This window comes from Rhamphochromis longiceps, linkage group LG3, assembly GCF_057381845.1.
Source record: "Rhamphochromis longiceps isolate RC_006_pf linkage group LG3, R_longiceps_female_GT1.1, whole genome shotgun sequence".
In the NCBI taxonomy this organism is placed as follows: Eukaryota; Metazoa; Chordata; class Actinopteri; order Cichliformes; family Cichlidae; genus Rhamphochromis; species Rhamphochromis longiceps.
In genome coordinates, this window is record NC_140559.1 from 52,582,344 (window position 1) to 52,608,203 (window position 25,860).

Here is a 25,860-nt window from a genome sequence, read left to right on the forward strand (position 1 = left end):
AAAAGAAGAAAGAGTATATAAGGACCAACAGAAGATTCAAGATTTTTCCCCACACACTGCAGGTCTGCTCACACATGGCAGCAGCTTGCATTACCCTTTAAAAGAAAAATGTCTCCTGTTTATTTGGTTTGTGTAACATAAATAATACCTAAGGCAACATCTCTTTATAAAAAAACAAAAAATGAAAAAGAAAGGAAAAAGGGAGGGAGGAGAGAAGGGTGACTGTGGGATGATGGGATGAGGGAAGGCAAAAGAGAAAAGTGGGGGATGTGTGTACACATGTGCCTTTTGGCTCTACCAGAGAAAGAGGCAGACAGCGAAGGTCTGCTGTCACTGCAGGTGTTAGCAATCGGTCACAGGAACCACAGCGAAATCTCGCTGCTTCTCTTGTTAACCAATGGGCTTCGGTCTCTGATCTGATTGGCCCAGGATCAGAAACAGATGGCTTATTCTCTGAGAGGATTGGTAGCTGCACCGGGAGGATGGAGGGGGGCAGCGGTGGACTATGGCCTCGTCTCCCTCTCTCTGACTGTGCCTGGTGTTTGTGTGTGTGCACATCTGTGCTAGAGGCAGCTGTGTTTGCCGATGCGTTTCCGCTTCCTCCGCCCCGAGAAGCTGTGTGCGTGTGTGTGACAGAGAAAGGAAAATGCATGCTTTGATTTGAGCAATGTTAGCGGTGATTCCACTGGCATGTCAGGCAGAGGACAAATGTCAGAGATGTGGCTGCTCTGAACGCCCCCCCTCAAAAAAGTATAATGGTTTAGTCTAATGTTTTAGAAAAAAGGAGAAATTGTGAGAATGAGATGGAAGGGTTAGGGGCAGTGATTTAAAAAAAGGCAGCTTTGTTTTGGGACCCCTTGTTGGACTGTCAGTGTGTGTCCGTGTGACAAAAAAATGCATCCAGGAAACAAAAACAGAACCCCCCCCAACCCCCAAACGAAACAGGAACCAGTCCTATACTAAAAATCTAATCTGTCATACAGAACAGCAGAATATACAGGCCCAAAAACACTCCTATGACAAATGTTGCTGTACATTATGTAGCAACACACACGTAGCATTTAGCGACACAGACATACGTTTGTATGTGCAGCGGCTTCTGAGGAGCCTCTCGTGACTGTTCTACGCATTTGAGGAAAAAGAAACTTTCTACTTTGACATCCAGCCTAAAGAGAACTTGCTTCCAAAGGATCAGTGTTTTTAAGCCCGTGACCACCAAAAACAAGCCAGTGACCCTTTCCAGGCTTCAAATTTCCCCTCTTTGCCGTGCTAAAGATACACTATAAATTATTCTTTGTGGTTCCGATTTTTCTTCCCCTCAAAATGACATAGTGCAGACTTCTCAAACACACAAGCGCACACACGCACAAAAAAAAGACAGTCTCTAAATGCACCACTGCAGCAATGCCTCTGATTGAGGGGGATAACTAGCAAAAGACTGTACTGATCCCCAAAAGAGTTAATTAAAAAAAACTAAAGTGAAGCCCTCAAATTGAACCGGGAAGTATGGAAAGAATTATAATGGGCGGCTGGGTCAACTTTAAAACCCTCAAAAACAGCAACGTAAAGATTGGTGAGACAGAAGCGAGTTGATTGGCTTCTTCCTTCCTCTAACCCTCCTCCTCGTTCACCCTTCCGCTGTCTTTTTGGCATCTGCGCTCTCTCGTTCTTCTTCTCGATCTCGGTCACTCTGCTCGCAGTAATTAGGGGACTCGTCTCCTCTTCCTCCTCAGACAGATGGAAGATGGTGTAGGGGTGGGTGGGGAGGAAGTAGAGCTGGATGGGAACGGGTAGCAGAGCCAAAAAAAAAAAAAAAAAAAGGTGGAGAGAGGGGTAGGAGTAGGAAAAGAGGAGGAAGGAGAATGCCTGGATTAAGACCAATGAGTCGCTTTTGAATTAATTCACTCTTTAATTTGTCTTTTTTCTCCCCTTCTTGGCTGATGGTTTTTATGAAGAAAGTCCAACAACATGACAACAAAAGAGAAAAGCGACATATGGGGCTGGATCCAGGCAACAACAAGAGAGGGTCTAACTAGAAGCAGAAACAAGTTGCAACATTTCATGAACTTTAATGGAAGAAAACAGACAAAAAAGATTTTAAAAAAATAGCGTGAGCTGTGGTAGGAAGACGAGAGGTGAGGGCTGAGGTGGAGGGGAATATGTCGGATGGAGGGAGGAAGGATGCCATCATTTCTTCTGAGGCGTGGAGAGCTTCTGCATCCCTCGGATCTTGTCGAGCAGCTCTGAGACGAAGTCCTACGGGGAGAGGGCAAGGACAGAAACACATGCGGGGACTCAGAATGACAAATATGCACATCAGAAACGTTCACTTGAAGAGGCAGAGGGAGTTTATGAGCAGGGGAGTGAAGAAGGACTGTGTTTTACCTCAGTAGGTTTAAAACAGTCAACCAGCAAATCCTACAAAACAGGGAAAAACAGGATGAAATAACTGCTGTTTGCAGCCATCTTTCATGCTCTGAAACAGGTGCGCACGTGTGTCCTACCTTGACCCTGGCTGCCCGTTCAACATCACTGGGCATGTCGAGCAGTTCATCCACATCTATCTCCAGCTCAGGGATGGCCTCTTCCTATAGCACATGTAACAAAAGAAGGAGAGAAGCAGAGCACCATCAGAGACCAAACATCCACCAGGCTTCCTTATAAAAATGCTAGAGAACCTCTTTCCACGAACACATGGAAAGAAATCCTCATCCTGTCTATTCTTAGTGCCTGTGTTTATATTATGTGGTTGTCTGCAAATAGACCAGCAAGCGTAAGCATTTCTCTCTCTGTATGACGTGGTACAGTTATTGATGAGTGTCCGGCTGTGGACACTAGAGGGCGGCGTGCTTCCATCAGCCCAAAGCACATGGCAGAGAGAGACAAAGAGAGAAGAAAAACAGCACAGACAGGTTTCATTTTTTTTTTTTAAATCTTCTTGAATGAAAAAATAGTTTATTTTCAAGGTTGGAAAACTAAAAAAATAAAAGAATTAATAATCTGGTTAAAAGCTGTGCTTAGTTGCTGTTACACAGAGAGCAATGATACCGTTTGGGGGCTAGAAGCACCAGTGCGAAGGTATTTTACTTTTTGCCACACAAAATTATTAAAATGAATGGACTGACGTTTGTAGTTGGCTTTCATCCCACGAGTTACACGAGGAGACAGGGGTGCTCGTCTACCAGCTATTTAGCTCAGTTTAGCAAAAACACAGCGAGGAGGAGGTGGCATCTCATGTGTCCACTGTGTCAAGATTCACAAAGGCGAGGCGCTGCAGTGTTTTATTGTCTGTGGAGAGGGCCGAGCTAGCTCATTTCCCATCATTTCTCAGGTTTACGTGGGCAAAACAAAGCTATCCATCCATCTATAGCTTGGATGTTTGAGATCGAGTAAGAACAGGTGCATGTCCTAAAGCTAACACCTGAGAAGAAAGACAGTTACAGACACAGGATCCAGACGAGTTCCTGTTTCTAACAGGTCTTTAAAGAGTCCTCCTTCAAATCTGTTGTGCAAAACTGGAAACATTTATTTTAGAATAATTACTATTTACAGACAGCTCATTACTGAAAGCTAGGGTGCTAACTGCTGATGGCCACCCATGTTGTATTCATGTAAAAACCAGTTGAAAGTGGGAAATCTGCTCCTTTGAATCGGGAATTTTTACAGCTGCATTCACATTTAGAATACTTGTACTTTAAAGTAAAGTAACACATAAATTAAAATACACATTTATACACCTAATATAAGCCAATCAGTCATCGCCCAGCTTCATCAGGCTCACACCTAACGTCGAATTAGTCTTCAGGATAAAGAAAGCAGTTCGCGGCGAGTTCATCTTCGTCTCAGTTTCTCCTTATCCAATCAATTCTTTCTTCCGATTAATCTGTCGCACTATTAAAAAGCTTTATTAGTCCCCGTCTCTCCATCTGCCTCGCTCGCACACACTGGCTCAGTGTGCTCCAGCCAAGCTCTTCACCGCTGGCGACAAGAACACAGGCACGCACACTCGTACAAACACTCTGTGCCCCCCCCCCCGAGCTCTTTTGCAGCTCAATTGCTGCCCCTATATTCATGTCGTTCTCTAGGAATCTCTCCCTCGCTCTCGTCCTCCCCCTCGGTTAGAGTTGCCCACACCAGCTGTCTCTGCACCTGCCTGACTGCCCCTTATCCCGTCACACAAAACACACACAAGTCAGTCAGACTCACAACCACACATGGACAGGCAAAACATGCTGTGTGGGCACATTAACAAAGCGGTAGGTTTTCTTTTGGCAGTGAAAATGGCTCAACGTCCCGCACACACCTTGCACACACGGATTAAAGAATTATAGGAAGGGCATTAATAAGTCTGAGCTGAAGTGCGTGTGTGTGTGTGTGTGTGTGTGTGTGTGTGTATAAAAAGGGGCTGTATAAGGATTTAATTTGGGGCAGTCTGTGTGTGTGAGATAGAGACTGTAGGTGACAGCTAGACTTACTGTCAGCAGAGCAACACAACCGCACACACACTGACACACAGACCAGCATGCAGATATCCTGTAAGCACCAGTGCAGACAGACAGACACACACACACACACGCGCACACACACACACACACACACACACACACACACACACACACACACACACACACACACACACAAAGGTCTGACACAAAGACTGATCTGCACAACATGTGGCCCCCATGTGCTTCTAAATGAGTCTTTTCTTTTCCTCCCTTTTTGTTAACTCTGTATCTGTGTGAGACACTCGTGAGGTGAGCGTAAAGGACGAGGTGGAGAAAAGCATAAATGTTTCATACGGCTTAATGGAAAAAGATTTAACAGACGCTGTTAAATCTGAGAGGGGAGGGGGGGAGGGAACGCCGAGAGGAAGGAAGGTAAGAGGTTAAGGAGCATATCGAGACGAGGGAGCAGCTGAGTGGAGCAGACTGAAAGAGAGAAGCCGAGGAGGGAGAGAGAAGGAGTGAGGGAGATGTTGAAAAACGCCGGAAGACAGGCTTCTGAGAGGAGACACAAAGAAAGCGGGGAATCACGAGGGAGGATTTCCAAAACAATCCTCCAGACTGACTTACTGAACTAGTCTGGAGGTTTTTGTTTTTTTACTGCTGGCTGCAGAAGATGTGGAGTGGAATAAAAGCTGATTACAAGATATTGACAAGCACTGAAGGTTTATAAACAAAGCAGAGCAGAGAAGAGTGCAGGTAAAGGAAGGAGGGCCTGCTTTATTCTGACGAGCCTTCAGAAGAGCATCAATACTCGTGGGTACCTGCAGCTCTAACATGTTGTTCCAAAGTCTCCTACAGGTTCATGCACTCGGATACGATCAGTGTTGGGGAGTAACGGAATACATGTACCGCCGTTACGTATTTAAAATACAAAATATGAGTAACTGTATTCCGTTACAGTTACCGTTTAAAAAGGTGGTATTCAGAATACAGTTACTTTGTTGAAATAAATGGATTACACTGCGGTACTTTCCTGTTTCATTTTGTCGCGGGTCAGGACTGTTTGGGTTTTGTTTGACAGCTACGTTCTGTTGTTCCAGGCGGCAGCGTTACGGTTGCCATGGTTACAGGGCGACACGCTCTCTCTCTGCGGCTGTGTGTTTCCTGGGTGAGAGAGCGCCTTTTCCTTGTTGTTGTGCTAAGCTAACAGGCAGAATGCTACAAGCATAGCTCTAAAGAATGTTGCATCATGGGCAGTGTAGTCCGTGTTGCAGGGAGAATGGACTGTCATACACGTTATGGGTCTGTGAGCGCGAGGAGGGAGAAAAAGGGGAGTGGAAAGGTACGAGTTGTCGTCGAGGAAAAACGGGAGCTGGAAGCATGTAAATATAATAATAACCACTGCAGCCAAGAAGAGTGCCTGACGAGCCCAGTTGTAAGTAAGCTATTAAGACTCGACTGTACACCGTGTTCGTGTTTTCCTCCGAAACATTAAGCAGCCTTTCAACTCCTCTCTCTGTCTCTCGCAAGAAAAGTTGACCCACACAACAAAGTAAAGCTATTTTTTGGCTACAAGCCTACAGGGACCCCGCCGTATTAGTCAGAGGTCCCTTTACTACAGTTCGGAGTCGCGGACCTTCAGTAATAGTAATAAATCACACAGCAATAGTACATTCACGTTGCTGTAAAAAGCATGATAATATATTAAGTAATCCAAAGTATTCAGAATACGTTACTGTCATTGAGTAACGTAACGGAATACGTTACAGAATACATTTTAGGGCATGTATTCTGTATTCTGTAATGGAATACATTTTAAAAGTAACCTTCCCAACACTGGATACGATGTACAACTAACACGCAACAGCAACATAACTCAACAAGCGATGTTTCCAGGATATTTTTAAAGAGGAAGTCAAAAAATATTTCAGAATAAAAATCCACCTGAGAAACATAGACAGGTACTGCCCCATGACACTATAGTGGGCAACTGGTGGAAATGGAGTTAGGAAACGGCAGGCTTGGACCACTTTGAGGCAAATGAGGGGGGTCCAGTTTTCAAAACGTAAAAATAGCTTTCAATTTATTTCCTTTAACATCATATACTGTAGTAGGGCTGTGCTACCCTAGACCTCCCTTTAGCCACACCCCTACTTGCCACCCATATCACCAGCATCACTGGGGAAAACACCGCAAACACGTGGTTCTTGAAACTTAATTACACTCTTCCTGACAAGCTCGCGAATATGAGTCCCACGAGGTGAAACGAGAGAGACGCAGATCGTCTGGAGGCTTCCTTCACAACGCAATGAGATGTGACAGTATGAGGCTACCTCACTGGAAAAAAAACGTACCACGCACACTCGCATAAACACGACCTACAAGTGGGTCAGTGTCCTTGTATTATAACAACAAAAAGGCCCGTCATTGCTACTGGAAATACAGCGGGTGAAATAATGACACGGCAGCAAAGGCAGATGCTAGTCGATGTCTTATCGACGTGGAAAGCTTCACGTCGGTGTAGATGTTTATCACGGGCTTGTTTGACAACTTCATGCATAAAGTAACTGATTCCTTTGATAGGATGTGGGCAAACTGAGAGCGGAAAGAAACAACAACAAAGAAGACAGAGTGATTATGTATCACTGAAAATGTAAAGACGTAGGCAGAACAGACAGCCACTTTTGCTCTTCTAGTGCCTCAGTAACAAACCAGGATAAAAATAACCGGGGATGGCCAACAGCCCATTCTGCTACAAAACACACAAACAATGTTTTTGGCCGCGTATGATACGGGAAAGAGAGACAGACGGAAAAAGGAAGTTGAAAACAGAGGCTGGGATGGAGGAAGGAGGGAAGGGAAGAAGTAGGAAAAGTAGGCCGCGTGGCAGTAAACAATGACACCCGCTGCAGTTTCTTTGCGACCTGTCTGGCAAACGCACACTTTATGCATCCATCACAAGGTAATAAATCAGACTAAATCGCACTGTATATTTGCATTAAGAGAGTGGCACTCCATTAAAACTATTACCCTGACTTGGCATGGTGACACAGGTATAAAACGTGTGTGTGAATGCTGACAGTGATGAGTTCCAGGCACTCGTGTTGGCGATGAGAGCACGGCCGCTGAAATGCTTTCACTGCTACTGTGTGTTTTGGTTGTCACAGATGAGAGGAGATGGTATCCATACCCTCAGATCTGCACTGCTAACGGAGCAGCTTTAGTTAATAAGGATCAACTGGGCAAGATGAAGCAGAAACTCTGGGCTTGAAAAGCCAAAAAATGCAAAATATAGGTGGGATATGATGTGCAAGGTGCTTTTACTGAATCCGACGTGCAAATGTTTTACAGCCAGGAGCATTATTACTGTTATATTCCTACAGAACAGGAAGATTGCTGAGCATACATGTAATGGCTAAACCCGAATTTCTGTTAAATGTAAATTTCTCTCTATGTAAACAGCAACAGGTATGATATTTTCAATTATTTATCACAGTAATTGCTCTATTATCAGAAACAGACTGTGTTTAATTGTCAACTTGATCCCATTCAGCTGCTCTCTGATAGCGTGACTGTCTTACGGGAACATTCGTGGCAGGTTTGTTGGTATGTTTGACAATCTCATTATGCACAAAAAAAAAAAAAAAGTGAGATAACTTTATTTCATTGGAGAAAACAGATACCAACTGTGCTAAATTGTAATAAGTTTTTGTAATACTCAGCATATGCAAAATACTAAAAGTCACAATAATATTGGATTGTGATTGAAGTTTTGTGATAATATTGTATCATGTGGTGTCTGATGCTTCCCACCTCTAACAATAAAACCACAGGAGGTGAATGCTTTTATGATTCACCAGTTTATTACACATTAAGGCTTCCAGTTCTGCATTATTGGGGGTGCGGTTGCTTTAAATGGCAGGTAGTTGAAGGTCTATGGTCTAGTTCTGGTTACTGTATCTATATGTTAATAGAAGACTGTCGATTATATGGATGCCCTTTTCTAGCCACTCTTTTAAGCATTAGCTGATCCACTTTTAGCTTCAATAAAAATAAATGGTGGCAGCCACAATGCTAAACTTCAAGCCTTAAAATGCAAGTTCACAAAACAATGGGTGATGTCATCTTTTGTCTTTTAGTCTATTGTGAAGCGCTAGGAGTAAAATGGCTGAAACCCGGTATTGTTCGACACCATCATTGTTATGGATAATGACTGAAGCTTAATTACTAAATTATATTTAACTGTGGATCTACGGAAGTGGGTTTGCCAGGCAACCACAGCTCACAGAGCACCACACATGCACTGGTGAGTACAACTTCAAACTCTCATATTGTATGCATGTGCGGGCGTGTGTGTAAAACAAACACTGCAGGATTAAGCAAGGAAGGATATGCAATAGAACTGGGGTCTAACGAATATCAAACACAGAAAGTATAACACAGAAACTAGGGATAAAAACACTTTTTGCTCCCAGAGCATAACATTAGGTTCCTGGGAAATGACAAATCGTCAAGTGGAGAATTTAAGGTTATCCTGGCAGATAATGGGGAAGTAAATGCGGATAATTCCAGTGTGTCGATCTGGCCATTGCAACATGACTAACTGGCCTATTCAGAAACAAGGCCGCAACCGGCGTTAGTACAGCCTTACTTACAAAAGAAGAGAAAACAAGCAAGCTAAAAAGTTGCCTGGAAGCTGTCTTGAGGTGGTAATTCATGACACCCTTGTGACCGATCTGGTAATTTTGTCTAGGGTCATCTGATTACTACAAACAGACGCACGCAGACAGGATGAGGCCAGGATCTGAAGAGCGGAAAAACACTGGGCTTCAACCTGCTTCCTGCCTTACTCTCTCCCGCCGTCCGTTTATCTTTACGTCTCCTTTGATGCCCTTCCCCTCGAGTTGGTATCACCGCTCTGCCCTGCTCTCACACAGAGAGAGTCACCCTTGGCGCGTTTGTAATTGGCCAGTTCGTAGCATTCGGGCCATCTTGCTGTGGGCATGAAACCACTTATGAGAGAAAGAGAGAGGAGGGAGTCAACAAGAGGTCAGCGAGGGTGTACTGAGGGGTGGGTGGGGTGGTTAGGGATGCATTGTGTCAGTCATCGCCTGCTGCTTTCCATCTCCCTACTATCTGAGTCTGTCTCACCCTTATGGTTGCTTATCAGGAATCTCCAGGTCTAACAATAACAAGAACACACCAGGGTGAGTTATAACAATCACAAACCCTGGTTCACCCCTAAACTCAAAAAGCTGTGGCTGGAAAAGAGTAAGGCGTTCAGAAGCGGAGACAGGGACTGCTACAAAGAGGCCAAGTACAGGTTCACTAAAGAAGTGGACATTGCTAAACATCAGCACTCTGAGAAGATGCAGCAGCAGATCTCAGAGAATGACTCGGCCTCTGTGTGGAAAGGTTTTAGGAATATCACCAACTACAAGCCTAAAACCCCCCACTCCACTGATGACTTGCTCTTAGCCAACACCCTTAACGACTTTTACTGCCGTTTTGACGAGCCATCAGGCAGCCTTCACACCTCCAACGGCCCCAACAATAGAGACAATTTGGACACTCATTCCCCCACCTCTCCCCCCTCCATAGAGCCATCACCACCTTCAAACTGCTTACCTACAACACCCCCCTCCTCACCCCACACAAAAGAGGATTTTACACCACCTCCTCCCACCACAACTCTTCATATTCATGAAGCAGATGTGAGGAAGCAGTTTAAGAGTCTGAATGCTCGAAAAGCTCCCGGCCCAGACGGTGTGTCTCCTGCCACCCTCAGACACTGTGCAAACGAGCTGGCCCCAGTGTTTTCTGGCATTTTCAACTCCTCACTGCAGGCATGTCATGTGCCTGCCTGCTTCAAGTCCTCTACCTTAATCCCTGTCCCCAAGAAACCTAGGATCACTGGACTAAATGACTACAGACCCGTGGCTCTGACATCTGTGGTCATGAAGTCTTTTGAGCGCCTAGTTCTCTCCCATCTCAAGACCCTCACGGCCCCCCTCCTGGACCCCCTGCAGTTTGCATACAGAGCCAACAGGTCTGTAGATGACGCCATCAACATGGCCCTACACTTCATCCTGCAGCATCTGGACTCCCCAGGAACCTACGCCAGGATCCTGTTTGTGGACTTCAGCTCTGCCTTCAACACCATCCTTCCAGACCATCTCCGAGGCAAGCTTTCCCAGATGAATGTGCCTGATCCCATCTGCCGGTGGATCACTGACTTCCTGACGGACAGGAAGCAGCACGTGAGGCTGGGAAAGAATGTCTCGGACTCCCGGACCATCAGCACCGGCTCCCCTCAGGGCTGTGTTCTTTCTCCTCTGCTCTTCTCCCTGTACACCAACTGCTGCACCTCCACCCACCAGTCTGTCAAGCTAATCAAGTTTGCAGATGACACCACCGTTATTGGGCTCATCTCGGACGGGGATGAGTCTGCCTACAGGAGGGAGGTTGAACGTCTGGTGTCCTGGTGCAGCCACAACAACCTGGTGCTAAATGCCCAGAAGACAGTGGAGATTATTGTGGACTTCAGGAAGCACACAGCCCCACTCCCCCCCATCATCCTGACTGACACCCCCATCACCTCTGTGGACTCATTCCGCTTCCTGGGTACCACCATCACCCAGGACCTGAAGTGGGAGCCCACCATCACCTCCGTCATCAAGAAAGCCCAGCAGAGGATGTACTTCCTGAGGCAGCTGAAGAAATTCAACCTGCCAACACGGACGATGATGCAGTTCTACACTGCAATCATCGAGTCCATCCTCACCTCCTCCATCACCGTGTGGTACGCTGGAGCCACTATCAGGGACAAACAGAGACTGCAGCGTGTTGTGTGCTCTGCTGAGAAGGTGATTGGCTGCAGACTCCCATCTCTGCAGGACCTGTACACCTCCAGGACACTGCGGCGTGCAGCTCGGATCTCAGCTGACCCTTCTCACCCTGGACACAGTCTGTTTGACCTGCTCCCCTCAGGCAGGAGGCTCCGGTCCATTCACACCAGAACCTCTCGCCATAAGAACAGTTTCTTCCCCTCTGCTGTTGGACACATGAACAATAACCATATGACTGTCCCCGCCACTAACACATGACCCTACGCTGTGTCACTGCATCATTCCATGTTTGGCACTGATCACCACCTGCACTCATGTATATATCTTTCTACGCAGCACTTTTAATTCTTATTCTCATGTATATATCTCATGTATATCTCATGCATATATCCTTCTACGGAGCACTCTTAATTCTTATTCTCATGTATATATCTCATGTATATCTCATGCACATATCTTTCTACGTAGCACTTTTAATTCTTATTCCTTTTATTTTTTCATGTCCATTTAATCGCAATCTATGACAGTATGTTTGCACTGAAGCACCGCAGCAATTTCCTAATGTTGTAAACCTGCTCAACATTTGGCAATAAACCCCTTTCTGATTCTGATTCTGATTCTGAACAGTACTATAGTCAACTTGCTTTTTAGGATCGCCGCTCTTGTACCAAAAAACACACAGAGCTTTCCATCTGAGGGTCTCTTCTTTACCACAAAGGCAGCCAACCACTTCCTGTTTCAGCATGTGACCTTGGGAGATATTGGGGGAAGGGAAGGTGTAGAGATATCTGTTGGAAGTTTCTATGCTGGGTATCCCTTAGACCAGGGGTGCTCACACTTTTTCCGCATATGAGCTACTTATAAAATGACCAAGTCAAAATGATCTACCCACTACAAAAATCCAAAACATATACTTATTTATAAATATATTGAGGATTCTTTATATCTACAATGTATATACATGCATAACCGCAATATCCAATATTTCACAACACAATTAACTATGTAAATTTTTTGTCATTACCTGAGTTTACTCTGATGACTTGCACTGAATTGAATCAGCCAGGGATGCATAGTCCGGACAGTAGCTGCTGACGGCCAGGTTTAAGAGAAAAAACCGAGAGCTAAAAATTGGAGTTAACTCGCTGACTAGCTTGTCAGTTTTACTACACTTTGCGCCGCTGTTTGCGCATGCGCAGCGACCTAAGCGTCAGAAAAAAATCTGATGTCATCTGACTGGCTTCCCTGTATCAATCAAGTGACGGGATGGATGATAGGCTGGCATCTATTTTTTTAATGCCATGCGATCTACCAATACTACCTTTGCGATCGACTGGTCGATCGCGATCGACGTATTGAGCACCCCTGCCTTAGACTTTAAAGAGGGCAAACTCACAAACACAAGTCTGTTTGTGTCTGTCCACTTAATTTAAGTAGTGAGTGGCTGTTGTAATGAATGTGTGGCCTCACACATGACTCCTGAACTATAAACCACAGCAGTCCCTAATCGATGCAAAATACTTAACCCAGCCTAAGATCTCGAAAGTGTGTGTTATTGTGCACTTTCCCGTGCGTGCCTGATTTTCATCTCTATTGCGGGTCTAATCAGTTGGATGTACTTCCTCTTAGGAAGAAAATGATGTCCTGTTTTGAATCATATGAAAAGCAGAAAGAAAGAGCTGCAGGCAGCACAGATCAACTGAAGCCTGTTTATAACCCAGCCTGCCAGGACACAGACTAGATTATATTATTTCATCAGTCGGGTTTGCTTTGCTCTTCCTCGCCCCGTGTAGAAGTTTGCAAACAGGGAAGTGCAGTTTCCTCCTCCCGATAAAGGACAGTATCACAAAGAGAATAAATGTAAAAAAAACAACAACAAAAAAAACTTTAACGCTTCGCTGCATGCATCTCTAGGAAGCAAGGACACATGTAGCTTCTTAATGATACTGTTCTATAAAAACTCTAAAAACAACACGCAGCCCTCATTTAGCACGCACTACCAGCGCCTCCATCTGCTTTAACTCTGCAGCCCTGTCAGCCTTTTCCTGCTATCTCACTACAGATAAAATGCAAACGGATCTGTCATGCAAAGTAAAAAGAAGCAGAGCCTCCAGAGTCTGGTGGTAGAGATGTGGGCATGCTAATGTGAGTCCCGGTGCTGTGTGGGTTGTTTCAGATTTTTTTTGCAGGAGGAAGCCAAACCAAACGGGCTCCGAGTGCACAGAACAAATCCTCACATGAAGCCAAGAAACATTCATCGCTATAATTAGGACTTCGGCACAGCAGTATTCACTGTAACTGCAATTAGGTAACAGAGGTCGCATTAACAGAAAGACAGACAGATACTGTAGTATGGAATAAAGAGCGGGAAGGGAATGGCTATAAAACGTGGATCGTACCATTTAGCTTTCACATAAGGAATATTTTCCTGTATATCGTCGCTTGTAACATGCCTGCAAACTAATCTGTATTTTTGTCCACTATCATAATTTGACAAGCGGATTGTGATAGCGTGTCAAAACTAACACCCAGCCAACCTTTGGTTCAACTGTAAAGCTCTCATTTTAGACTAAACACCCACGCACACACACCAAAAAAAAATAAATCTATTTGTACAGTGAATGTGCAGAAGGTCATCCAAACCTGACCCCCCAAAAGCTGCCCATAGTCATGTCTGATCGCTGTTCGGTTGAATGATTCCCCCGTCAGCTTGTTTGGCCTGACTGAAACGGTTCAGTGGTTTCTGTGTGTTGACTGAACACGTCTGTGTTGCGGTTTTTCCAGGGAGACAGTCTGCTGGACCCTCGGGGTCACAACCAGCCCCGGGTAGACTTGTATTGGTAACTATGCTGCCGTGTAACCCTTTCTAACGACTACACGAGGGCACAGTTTGTCACTGCTGTTTAGATCTACTGCCTTACAAATCAAACCTCTTTTATAATAACATAAAAAAAAACCCACCCAAATAATTACATCAATGCTCATCTGCTTAACGCAGTGCATCAGGAGTGATTTAACCTGTGGATTCATGAATCTGCTCACACTAATACATCAAGTGTTTAAGTGCCTTTTCGATATAGGAGCAGGAATCGCAGAGTAACACATGACTCAATGCTGTCACAGTAGGTTGCCCGTGACTGCTTTGTGTTACCGTCGTTATATCTAAAGCTACAGAAACATTAACGTTGCCTAAAAATAGAAAACATCACAGTAAGTGCAGTGCACGGACTCTGGTTAGGCAGTATAATGTTAACGATAGCATGCAAAAGAGGCTGATTGACCAACTGTCAAATCAGCATTACTATCAAGAGGGAAGTGTTACTTGCGGTGTTAAAAAATTATGCAAATTTAAGCTTCATCTGTCAGCTAGGTAGAAATAAAAAAAAGAAAATATGAGAAAGCTGACAGTTTGGGAATGACAGGAAGTTCATAAATAACCTTTCAACTTTCAAATGCAATTTTCACGCAGCTTCTCTCTGTCACAAACACACAAAGATCATCCATCTCTCCTCTTCAGCTTTGACTAATTACTAAATCCCTCATCAGAAGTAAGGGAACCGAAAACTCTCAAGTGCCCACCTCTCTGCTGCACTGAGCACGGTCCCGTATAAACCCATGGATACTAGGAGAGTCCCTGCTCTGTGTGTGCGTACAAGTGTCAAACAAAAATACACACAACTCTTCAACCAGGCGAAAGAGTCACTACCACAACGACGGGACTAAAAGAGGAGATTATGCGCAGATTAAAATAAGAATGCATACAAACAAGGATTACAGCAGATTATCATTATGTCACTGTTGGCAAGTACTACTAACAAAACTAAAGGGCTTTGAATTTACTTGCTCATTTGCCATGTCATTCACTGAGTAACTTGTTCTTTTTTTTGTTTTAGTTTGTAGCACAATGAGTACACTTCAAAGTCACGGAGGTCCAGTTTAAATATCCGCCCCTCTTCTGCAGTTTTAATTCACTTTTGCTCACGAGCTGCTGTGTTTATCTGCAAAGCCTCTCAATTCATTGGCCCAATATTGAGATATAATCCATATGGATATCAAAGTGAGCTGCGGAACATTATTATTCTTTTATGCAGATCAGTCATCAGAGTCTCTGACCTCTCAAACGCTGCCAACAGAGTGGGTAATCTAATCAGCTAATGCTTTGGTTCATTTCCATATTCAATCAGATACAGGAGAAAAACTCACAACGCAGGCGATTCCAACAGATTATCGCAGCAGAACCAAAAACAAACAGACTGAAACTGCAAAAACTAGGAGCTGTATCGCTGTATCTCCACTTTTGTCTTACTTAACAAGGACGTCTTACTGTACAACTCTGTGACCTCTCGCTGCATCCTGAGTGACTGTAATAACCAGAGACGCACTAAGATGAAACATTAGAGGAAAGAATGAGTAAGAGGCAGACGCCAAAGCTGTCGCTCTGACTGTCCGCTGCACAGCCTGATGCCCTTTAGTCAGCAGCTTGAAAGACGCTTTTGCTTACCGAGTGAAACACACAATGTTTGTCTCCAGATTGTCACGTCAAGATTGTGTTACTCTGACCATATCAGTTTCAGAACGTACAGAAAGCAACGTCAACCAAGCAAACTTTTACTCTGTCGCCTCAAAAGGAGCTTGTTTCTATTCTGGGTTTAATAATGTCACAGACAGGTGCCCATAACTGCAACTATAAGTCACTACATGTATTTGTTCTTCTACTACTTTTAACTGTTGTTGCATGTCAGGTGTTAGAATGAGTAACCTAAACAGGTGAGCACTGAATAATGATCTATGAGCATCAAAGGAATCCAACCAAATATGGCCGTCTCCCTTCCTGGTTAATAAGCAACTTGTAAACACACTGACCAAATATGGTCTGTTGTTCCTTCCTGCTGAAGCAAACTCCAACAAAAAGCACACACTAAGGTAATATACTATAGAAACACCAATATGTGCATCTGAATTTTGCCATTATGTAATAATAATGTAACAGAAATGACTGATAACACCATCTCTCTGTTTTCCCTGTCTGTCGATCCGAGCGCACATCTTTGCTTCATTCGTTCCCAAAGACATCCGAACCAGAGCCCATCTCGTCACAGACCTGTCCTCCAGATTATCGCAAGTGTTCGAGTTTCACAGCGGTGACATCACAGAGGAAGTCAGGACGACACCTGCGGTCTGACCTTGGCAGAAATCACTAGCCGCCTGCCTGAGACTGACAACAGGTCAGGAGGTGTCAGGTAATGTCGACACGGTGCAACCACAAGCCCAAGCCTCACACATGAAGCGCTCCTGCACAGTCGGATACTGGCATGAAACAGGCACGTGCATGCACATTATGCACATACACCGTCAGCGACGGTGAATAATAAAGCTTCTTCTGCGCTGCCGAACAACAGCTCAAAAGGCGTCTGCTCTAACGCACCTCCCGGGATTAAAAAACCCTCCTGAGTGGATCTGCGTTACCTCACTCAACCTGTGCACGGAGAAACCTCATGAGGATTCTGGCTCCAAACAAATCATCCAATGCCAGGCCCAGCCCCTGCTGTTAAATGTTAGAGCAGTGTCTTGGTTGTGCCATTGTTTTAATACAGTTTCAGCGCGGAGGCCAATAAACGCACATCACTCCCGCAAAAAAATAAAAAGGCACTATTGTAAAAACAACACTCTGGAGCCACATACAGCAATAACAGAGGTCTGTGCACCATCACCATTATGCTCACTTTAAAAAAAAAGCCTCCTCAAGGGTGCAAGAGCTTTCACAAAACAGCTACAGACTTAAGAGGCTATAAGTGCAAGCAGCAGTTTAGTAAGGACCAATAGGAGCAAAGTGTCTGATACTGCACACTGGAGATCATTTAAAATAAAGTGCAGGAAAGTCAACGTGTGCTTCATTATTAAGACGTTAACTGCTTGAGTAGCCTATTTAGATATGCCTATTAAATACAATCTGAAACACAATCACTTGTATAGCACAAAGACGTTCATGGAAAACGATCTTACATCTTTTTATGTTCATCTTTTTTCTTCAAAGGGAAAGTGGTAAGTAATCTGGTTATTTTTTCCACACACTGTTTGTCTCACACTTCCTGTGACAACATATAAACATTCCTCTAAATGACTCACATCCCTTGTTCTTTTCCCTCCATTCCTCTCCTCCTTCATCCACGCCTCGTTCGGTTTTCTCAACTTCCTTCCGACCTTACTCACCCACTAACCAAAACACACGTTTAATCTCCCTCACTCACAATATTCTTTGCATTCTTCCACCTCTCCAACTCTGCTGATTTGTTCCTTTGCCGTTTTAAAAACATCCACAGAGTCAGTCAGTGGGTCAGGCTACGGCACACGCTGACTCACCTCATATCCGCTAGGAAAAGCAGAGTCTCCTCAACATGTAGAACCAGGTGTGACGTATAAGTAGATGTGTGTATGTCCGTCTCTGTGCAGATGTGTGTGCACGTGAGCACTGGTGTGGGAGAGTGGGCACAATGACACAGTGGAGTCTTTCATTCATGCTGTGTAACAACCACTCTTTGTAGTCACTCTCTTGCACAGAGTGAAACAGGGTAATGCTGATTGGTATTCAAACCTTACAAGTTAACAGTGTAAGAAAATGTTTGATGCTACTCTTTGGGTGTGTTTGTGTGCACGTGTGCGTTTCCTTTTACAGTCGGAAGTCAGTCAAAGAGGCCGAATTAATCCGTGACTGGAAAAGCTATAAAAGAGGTTGGCTTTCCCTGACAAGTGTTCTCCTGCAGACACACACACACACAGGCGCACGCACGGGCATACACAAACACTTTTTTGTGTATTTCTGGAACTAACTCCAACCTTCACTTCTCACTTTTTTTCACGTTCGAGACCACAACACGCTCAAAGTGAAAATTAGCTAACAAAATAAGGAAATAATAAACAAAGAAAACATAGCTAATAATATGTATTTGTGATACAATATATACAATTTCTGTGCTCAATAAAGCACGAGGTTATTTAAATGTCTGTACATCTATATTAAAATTTTAGAGGTACTTTTATTTTGAAGGGCACACAAACACCAGTGATTCTGTATTTCAGAAAGTGCGATTTCTTTTCATGTAAATGCATTTCAACTTTGACTTTACCTATTTAAAGAAAAAGGGAAACAGGAAGAACTGAAACTATTGTGGTGAGTTAAGTGTCAGCTGGTAGCATTTCCTTTTTTGTTGTTCACTTTTATGTGAAGAGAGTCACATGTGACTTGTTTATTTCCGAGTATTTTCGCTTTACAGTTTACACAGAGTCATTACCTTGAACGCATGGAACTGGAACACTTTAATATTTTTTGCATGCATCCCTTTTAATTAAAGGGATGCGCTCTTTTTCTAGCGTGCACCACAACACATAATCTACATGTTGTTTGCAAGCAGAGGCAAATCTGCCTAAAATTGCCTAATGTTACATTTCATCAGACTGAGCTAGAAAAACTGCATGCTCGAGCATGACTTCAAAATTATTTTCATCTGATATAGTCAGATTTAAGGACTGAGCAGGTTGACTGGTAGTCAGCTAATAGGCTTACAAGCGACAAACTAAAACCAGATGCTTTTAAAGGGTGTGTATGCTCCACTCGCTCGCATCACTTGATAGAAGTGATAAATGTGGCCCTGGGCTGTGCGGTATAAGCAATAATAAACATAAAAGCAGAATATAAAAACTCAGAACCCTCCTCTCTGATTCATAAGCATTACCTTAGGACTTACATAAACTCATTTCCTGCTTCCCAGCACTTTTAATTTGGAGTGACTGCAGGCACTGCTGTTTTAGTGCCTGACAAACCCATCTAAACTGCAGTGAGACTACAAACCATTGCTTTTTGTCAGTGTATACATCATGCAGTAGCAGTGGATACATGTTCCAAAAGCACTTTCTCATTCTCCAGCTTCCCTGCCCACTCCTACTACATTTTCCTTCTCCGTTTGCCATCCCCTCTACTTTTTTCCCCTTCTCTTCCCCCGTTTATTGCATTCCTGCTCACCAATCCTGCCTCTGTTCCCGCTAGTAGTCCCATCTGTATTTGTGTGTGTGTGAGTGTGTGTTTGTATCTGTGTGGCCAGCCACGTAGGACCCTGCAGTTTGGGGGTTGGTCCGCCCACTCGCTCCAGTGTTAACCATGTAACGACTGGTCAGCCACGCTGTGATTTAAAGGGATAACGCCGCAAAAGGAGAGAAAATGAGTCTTTATTGACAAATAAAATGTTAACAGGCCAGTTACCATGGAAATGATAGCAAAGCTGGAGTGAAATTTGATTATTTTACTAAAAGCGGGGCTGTGGACCTTCTTGGTGTTCCCACTCTTTTCTTTTCCCCGGAGTACGCTCAAACTCACTTAGCACTATATACACAAAGCCATTAATAGAGTGAAGACTCGGTAACAACTGAGAAAGTGTAGACCATGTTTAAAACCACCAACGTTTGAAGAAACACTCCTCGACACCCTAACTTTTACTCCCAGTGAAGGGTTTGTACTTTCAGACTGCCACAGTTTAAAATATAAACTGTGTGACGGGGGTGTTATGGGATTTGGAGGCACTGTTGCAGCTGTTGCCACCCTTTCCCCCGCTTTGGACATACCATCATAGCCCTCACCACATGGCCTCTAGGTCCGCTTTATCAACTGAATCTGATATTATCCAGAGAAGTTTAACTGACTTTAACCTGCATGATGCTTTAAATTGTTGTGTTTCAGTTAATGTTAGCCAAACTTCTTTAACCATTAGTCTTACCCAGCTGTTGATATTTCTCTTCTAACTTTAATGCACTTTCAGTGCTCTGTTCTACGTTTGTCTGATTACAAAACATTGAATTATTTCAAGTTCTGTCTTGTTTTGGGCCTAGGTAGCTTTTTTCAGTACTCCACGCACCAACACACATCACTCCATAGTTGTTTTAGGTGGGTTGAGGCATATATTGATGCTACAACGATCAACCAGTGTCACTGACATTAATATAGTCCACTGCTCTCTAATAAGTGTTAAGGACGTGCACACGTTCGTCCATAATATTTTTATTTTATTAGGAATTAGATGAAAATTTTGCAGTAAAGCACAAGTGGAAAAGACAGCCATGTTTCCTCTTCAAACATTTGCTAATCAACCATGAAACTAGCTGGTTAAATTTAAATCGACTACAAATAAACCAGATGTGAATTTTATTTATTATTATTATCATCATTAAAGAAACTGCAATTGGTGTCTTTTACTGGCAGACCATAGCATCACCACCGGCGTGTGCTATCAATCATTGGCGGACCAATTAGCTCCATTTTTTCCCAGTTTATTGTTACAGAAAAAGTAACAATAAAGCTGAAATGTTTACAAAGTAACCCTAACCCCTTCGACATTTTATTAATCTGCTTTTCATAGGTGGCCAGGCAATATTAGCAAATGTTAACTGCTCCATTGGTAAGCATGTATGAAGGTTTAAATATTACTGAGGAAATTTCTTAGCAACACATATTTATAGCTCGGCAGTTACAGTAAAAACAGGTGACTGCTGTCAAAGTAGCACATGTAAAAGCTGATAATGTAACTATTTTTCTATATCATCATTTATTTATCTTGGGAATCTCCTTGAGATTAAAAATGTCTTTTCTAAAAGCGACCTGGAGAAGAAGGCAGGAGATAATTGAAGATAACCACACAAAATGCAACTGGGGCTCATTACAACTAAGCGAACACAACATCCAGAACATGCGTAATAAAAGATCAACGTCAAAAACAGCTGCAAATCAAACTAGTATCAAACAGATGGTCCTGCCTTTGGAAGGCTGCGCGTGCCTATAAAATACAAGCGTCTTAAAGCGAAAGCTGAGCAGCGTAACATTAGCATATGCCACACCTCCCAGAGACGTTGGCCACATACTGGCGTCTCTTCCTAGTCTAGTAATCAACAGCAAACAGTCAAAAGTTTTGTCAAGCAAAAATCCCCAAACACTGAATCATGTGGTTAATTTATAACCTCACTGGCGGGGAAATAGTCACTTGTTTCATCATTTCATTTTCAATTAAAGAAAGTAAAGATGTGTGACTGCTGTCCTTATAGCTTCAGTCTGAGTAAAACAGATGACGTCACAGTCTTTTTCTGTAGCCGCTTGCAAATGCAAAAATGTGTATTAGTAGCCATGTTTGGGAGGGACTGCGCTATTGGGTAACAAAACCAGGGAGTACTTCTTGGGCAAAGCAAATGCCACATTAACATCGGCTGCAGGTATTCACCAAAGCCCTGTGAATATCATGCAAGAATGAAAAACACAGACTTTTCTTCATACAGGATTTAATTTGACTAAACGGGCGCCCCTTTTTCCACAGTGTGGTTAACCAACATAAACATTTAACAAGGCTTGTTGCCATGGAATCATACTAAGGCTCAGCTCCTCTCTATTACCCATAGCAACTTTAACTGATAGGCTGACTAAGCGGCTGGATGAATATCTGACAGACTGGCTGGCAGCAATGACTGGCTGATTGCTTGTAGCATGTTTAAAGGGATTATGTTAATGGGAAAATAGCTCATAATGAATTCCCTGCTGAACAAACTCCACGCTGTTTTATTAAAAGTCGAAATGGGCATAAATAAAAAGGAGGAGGAGGAGAGGGGAGGTTGATTGATAGAACATAATGATGGGTGAAAGGCAAAATGCGGATTATAGGAAATAGGAGGCACAGCGAGGTTAGGGTAAAAGAAGAAAATCCCAAGCATGCTCTCTGCCTTTGTCAGTGAAGAGGGTTCTCCCCGTGTCCGCTCTGCTCCCTGACCGGCTAAAGCTGCCTCTCCAGTTACACTGCTTAGCAGCACGTGCTTCACATCTACCCATCTAAATGAGCCCAATGTGTTTCCATCAGTGAACCGACTGTAAATTAATCTCTTTGTTGTCTAACAGCCTAGACAGGGACTCGATTAGGACAGTGAAAAGAGAGGAATTCAGTGGACGAAAGCCAAAAATAAGCATCGTCATTAGAGACGAACGATGGATGTGCGTCCAGAAATGTGAACTAAATCATTTATGTCCCATTTAAGTGACTGTAACACGATCTGCCTGTGACCTGAGCGTAATAAATCTCCACCGAGCTCAGGTTTTACTATGAACAACAACAGATAAAGTCAGTGTGCATCCATTTGTGTATTTTTTGGACCCCACTTACAGCTGAAAAGCAGACTAACTGTGAATCATCAGGGCATTAAAACATGCATGACTGAGCGGATTAGGGGATGAAAGATGGACTGGGATAAGCGAATGAAGGAGTGAATCACAGAAAGACAAATAGGTGTTACTAACTTTGAACAGACTGTCTGGGTATCGGTCGCAGTGATCCACGTAATAGTGGCCAAATAATGGATTAAAAATTAAGGCGATTCTAAGCCACAAAAACCACTTTGTTTTAATTATAAAAGTAACACTAGACCAAAGTGCTGAAAAGCTTTACCCCTGAGCTCATTTGTTCAGACTTTTTGGACTCTGCGATGACTACACATAACATATTAATCCGTTATTGGCAGACAATCAAAGCAAATTGATTTTAAAATCCCGTCTAGGTCCGTTAATCACCTCAGCGGGCTTTGGTAACTTTGTAGTGTCAGGATATCCCGGCCACAGTGTGCATCATGAGAGATCCTCTGTTAACAGGATGAGATAATGTAGTGGAAACAAAGGTGTGCTGGACTATCTGGTTTTCTGACATCAAATGAATAACAGACTCGTCTATTTATGGCTTTCCCTGAGTGCATTTATCTTCATGGTTAACTGGGGCTTAGTATAATATCTATTTAGAGTCATGTATTCCCAGAAGAATGGATTTTTGGCTTCCAGTTGTAAACAGCCAGACGCCTTTCGCTCACTTGAGTCTTAATGGCTAAACAACCATTACAGCGACATTATGCAATGGTGGAGAAGCTTCAGTAATACAAACTATAAAAAGAACCAGTTTTCCTGGTTTAAAAAAGTCTGGAAGGGAACTTCTGAATCCGCCTACTACACCTCTTACCCATCCTCTTGCTAGCTACTACTAGGAATTCTGCAAACCTGTTAAGTCCCTGTATTCCTCACGCCAGGAATAGAATGTGGGTCAATGCCAGCTCAGTGAGTTGACATGAGCTTACCAACTACTGCCGCCAAGAGCTACACCACAGCTGCCGGCAAGTTACATTATAACTCTCCATGTGACACCATGACCGCAGGTTTGATATATACATGGTTACACTCAGGCATCGCTAAGGCCAGGGAAATCATTAAAATGGTCCTCCATGATGGGATATTTGACCAACCAGACATTTTCATCTCATCTGTCTCTGGTTTACCATCACTATTTGTGCCTGATCAAACTCGTTTTGCCTTACTTAAAAAGTTGTAGGACAAAATAAACTTTATTGTCTGAATGACAATAAAATTGGGTGGATAAAAACCAGAGACTGCTGGTCAAAAATAAGTTTTCCCTCTGTTTTATTCTTATAAACTGGTGGCTTTTATTTATTCAAAGTAAAACTGTCCCCAAAAAGCAGTTACACGGTTTATTTCACACCAAAGGCATGAAATAGGAGAATTGGCGCTACTTCCGGTCGGACATTAATAGCGGATTAAATTAACTCACAGGTGTGCTTTAAATCCGCTTCAGCCAATCAGAACAAAGAGCAGCGGCCGTCGATTTCGCGACGAGGCTATAAAAGTGCATGTGCTACTTATAGCCCTACATGTGGGTGAGAACATGAAGTTTGCCCACATGGCTGATTTAATAAATGTATGACATTAATCTGTGAGGCTCTTCCTTATTTTACATACTGATCCACATGTGTCCGTGATACTCTGGGCTATAGAACAAGCGGAGCTAGGCCAAAAGCACCGACAAAGGGCCCGTTAATGTTTCTTTATCAACAGTTTGCCTTTGGATTAGACAGACACACAGACTTTCCCCCGTTACGCTACACCGCGGAGCCCTATTACTTAACAGAGCCGCCTAATCGATACCTTCGATCGGTTTGGAGGCCGGTTATTGTTTGGGGTCTTTACCTCACAGTCGTAGAGGTCCGTTAGCTGGTCGATAATCCACTCCTCCAGGTTCAGTCTCTTCCTCAGCTCTTTGCGGTCATATTTGACGGTAACGCGTCCCTGCTTCCGAACTGGTGTCTCCGGCTCCTCCGTGGTACCGGCCGGTGTCTGGAAATATACCCGGGGTTGAGGGCTCGTCTCCGGGCTTGTTACAGCTGCCATTGTCGCCTGGTTTGGGAAAGAGAAAAAATGCCCCCGGAGCTACAGAAGTGTGAAGTGAGCGACAGAAAGAAGGCAGAAAACGGTCTGTGGACGTGCGGCTCGTCGCTTTTCCGCAACGAAAAATCCCGGCTGGTGAATTTGTGACTTGGAAAAAAATCCCCCGAAGAAGAAGAAGGACGGACGATGGACCTGATGCTTTTGTTGTCAAAAATCGCTCAAAGGGACATTCGCAGCGGCTGCTCGCTTCCACCACACAAAGGGGACCGACGGCCACGGAGAAACGTAAAGGCTAACCGGCTTACTGGGCTATTTACAGCATGCAAACTCCGCTTATATAAAAAGAGACGGCAGAAGAAGCAGAGCCGGCCTCAACTCTTCATTCAGTACAAAGAGAAATCACACGTCTCTCTCTCTCTCTCCCCCTCTATCTCTCTTTCTCTCTGTCCCCACGAGGAGTGCGTGCGCGCTCTCTGACCGGACTCGAGCGCATCCGACGTACCAGGGGAAAAAAAAAAAAAAAAAAAAAAGCGGATAAAGAAAAGAGACGTTAATTGCCATACGCTTTCAAAAGCAGCCAACTTTTTAAACTTTATTTCTTTTCCTTTTAAAACGTATTTCCCAACTTTACCACGTGACCACCCATCCCCCGGAGTCCACATTCCTTTTATTAAATCGCTTCAAAATGCCCGTATAAGTGCTCCTCACAATTTCAAAGACTTATGTTATTTACCCACGTGATCTGTTAAGATTTCTCCCACAGCCCAACTTTTGACAACCTGTTTGCCCTTTTTTAAATCGCCTGTTCTCCATCGTTGTGTGCATTCTCAGTAGGGTAGGGACACATGCATTGTGTTGAACCAATACAAAAAAACATTCACACAAATGTATTTTTTTCCCTTCAAACACTTCCTTTTTCAGTTTCTTCACAACTGTTAGAATATCTCCTCTAGAATCTGTGAAATCTAGGCTATATGGGTACATTTTCACGCCTACACCTCACTCTTTGTGAAAATAAGAAGCTTTTATTTCACAACACGCAAATTATAATTGTATCCCATGTTTGCAAAATGCACTTTCTCCCCCTTGCAAGAGTGCAATCAGTGCCACGGGCAAAACGCAGCTGGATCTTCTTGTTTGCTTTTGCAATTTAACTTCATCTCTGATCAACTTGGTGAATGTGATCCACGAATAGGAACGCAGTGCAGTCAGATTTCTTCACAGTGTGCCCATTGTGCCGTAACAGCAGGGAACCCTACACCCTGGCTAGGCTGCTTAATAACAAGAGTTTTAATAATAACAGGAGCGCGAAGTGAAAGGGGGAGGT

The 25,860-nt window shown here is 43.7% G+C and overlaps 1 protein-coding gene across 1 annotated transcript; it reads right to left on the reverse strand.

The window, feature by feature from the left end:
- Window positions 1-1,745: 1,745 nt before the first annotated feature.
- On the reverse strand, window positions 1,746-25,001 carry ppp1r14bb (protein phosphatase 1, regulatory (inhibitor) subunit 14Bb). The gene is made up of 4 exons (XM_085400314.1): window positions 24,336-25,001; window positions 2,505-2,588; window positions 2,386-2,418; window positions 1,746-2,256 (listed from the first exon to the last, which is right to left on the reverse strand). Exons 1-4 carry the CDS (start codon window positions 24,534-24,536, stop codon window positions 2,188-2,190), a joined length of 387 nt encoding a protein of 128 aa, XP_085256440.1. The 5' UTR covers window positions 24,537-25,001; the 3' UTR covers window positions 1,746-2,187.
- Between the last annotated feature and the right edge of the window lie 859 nt (window positions 25,002-25,860).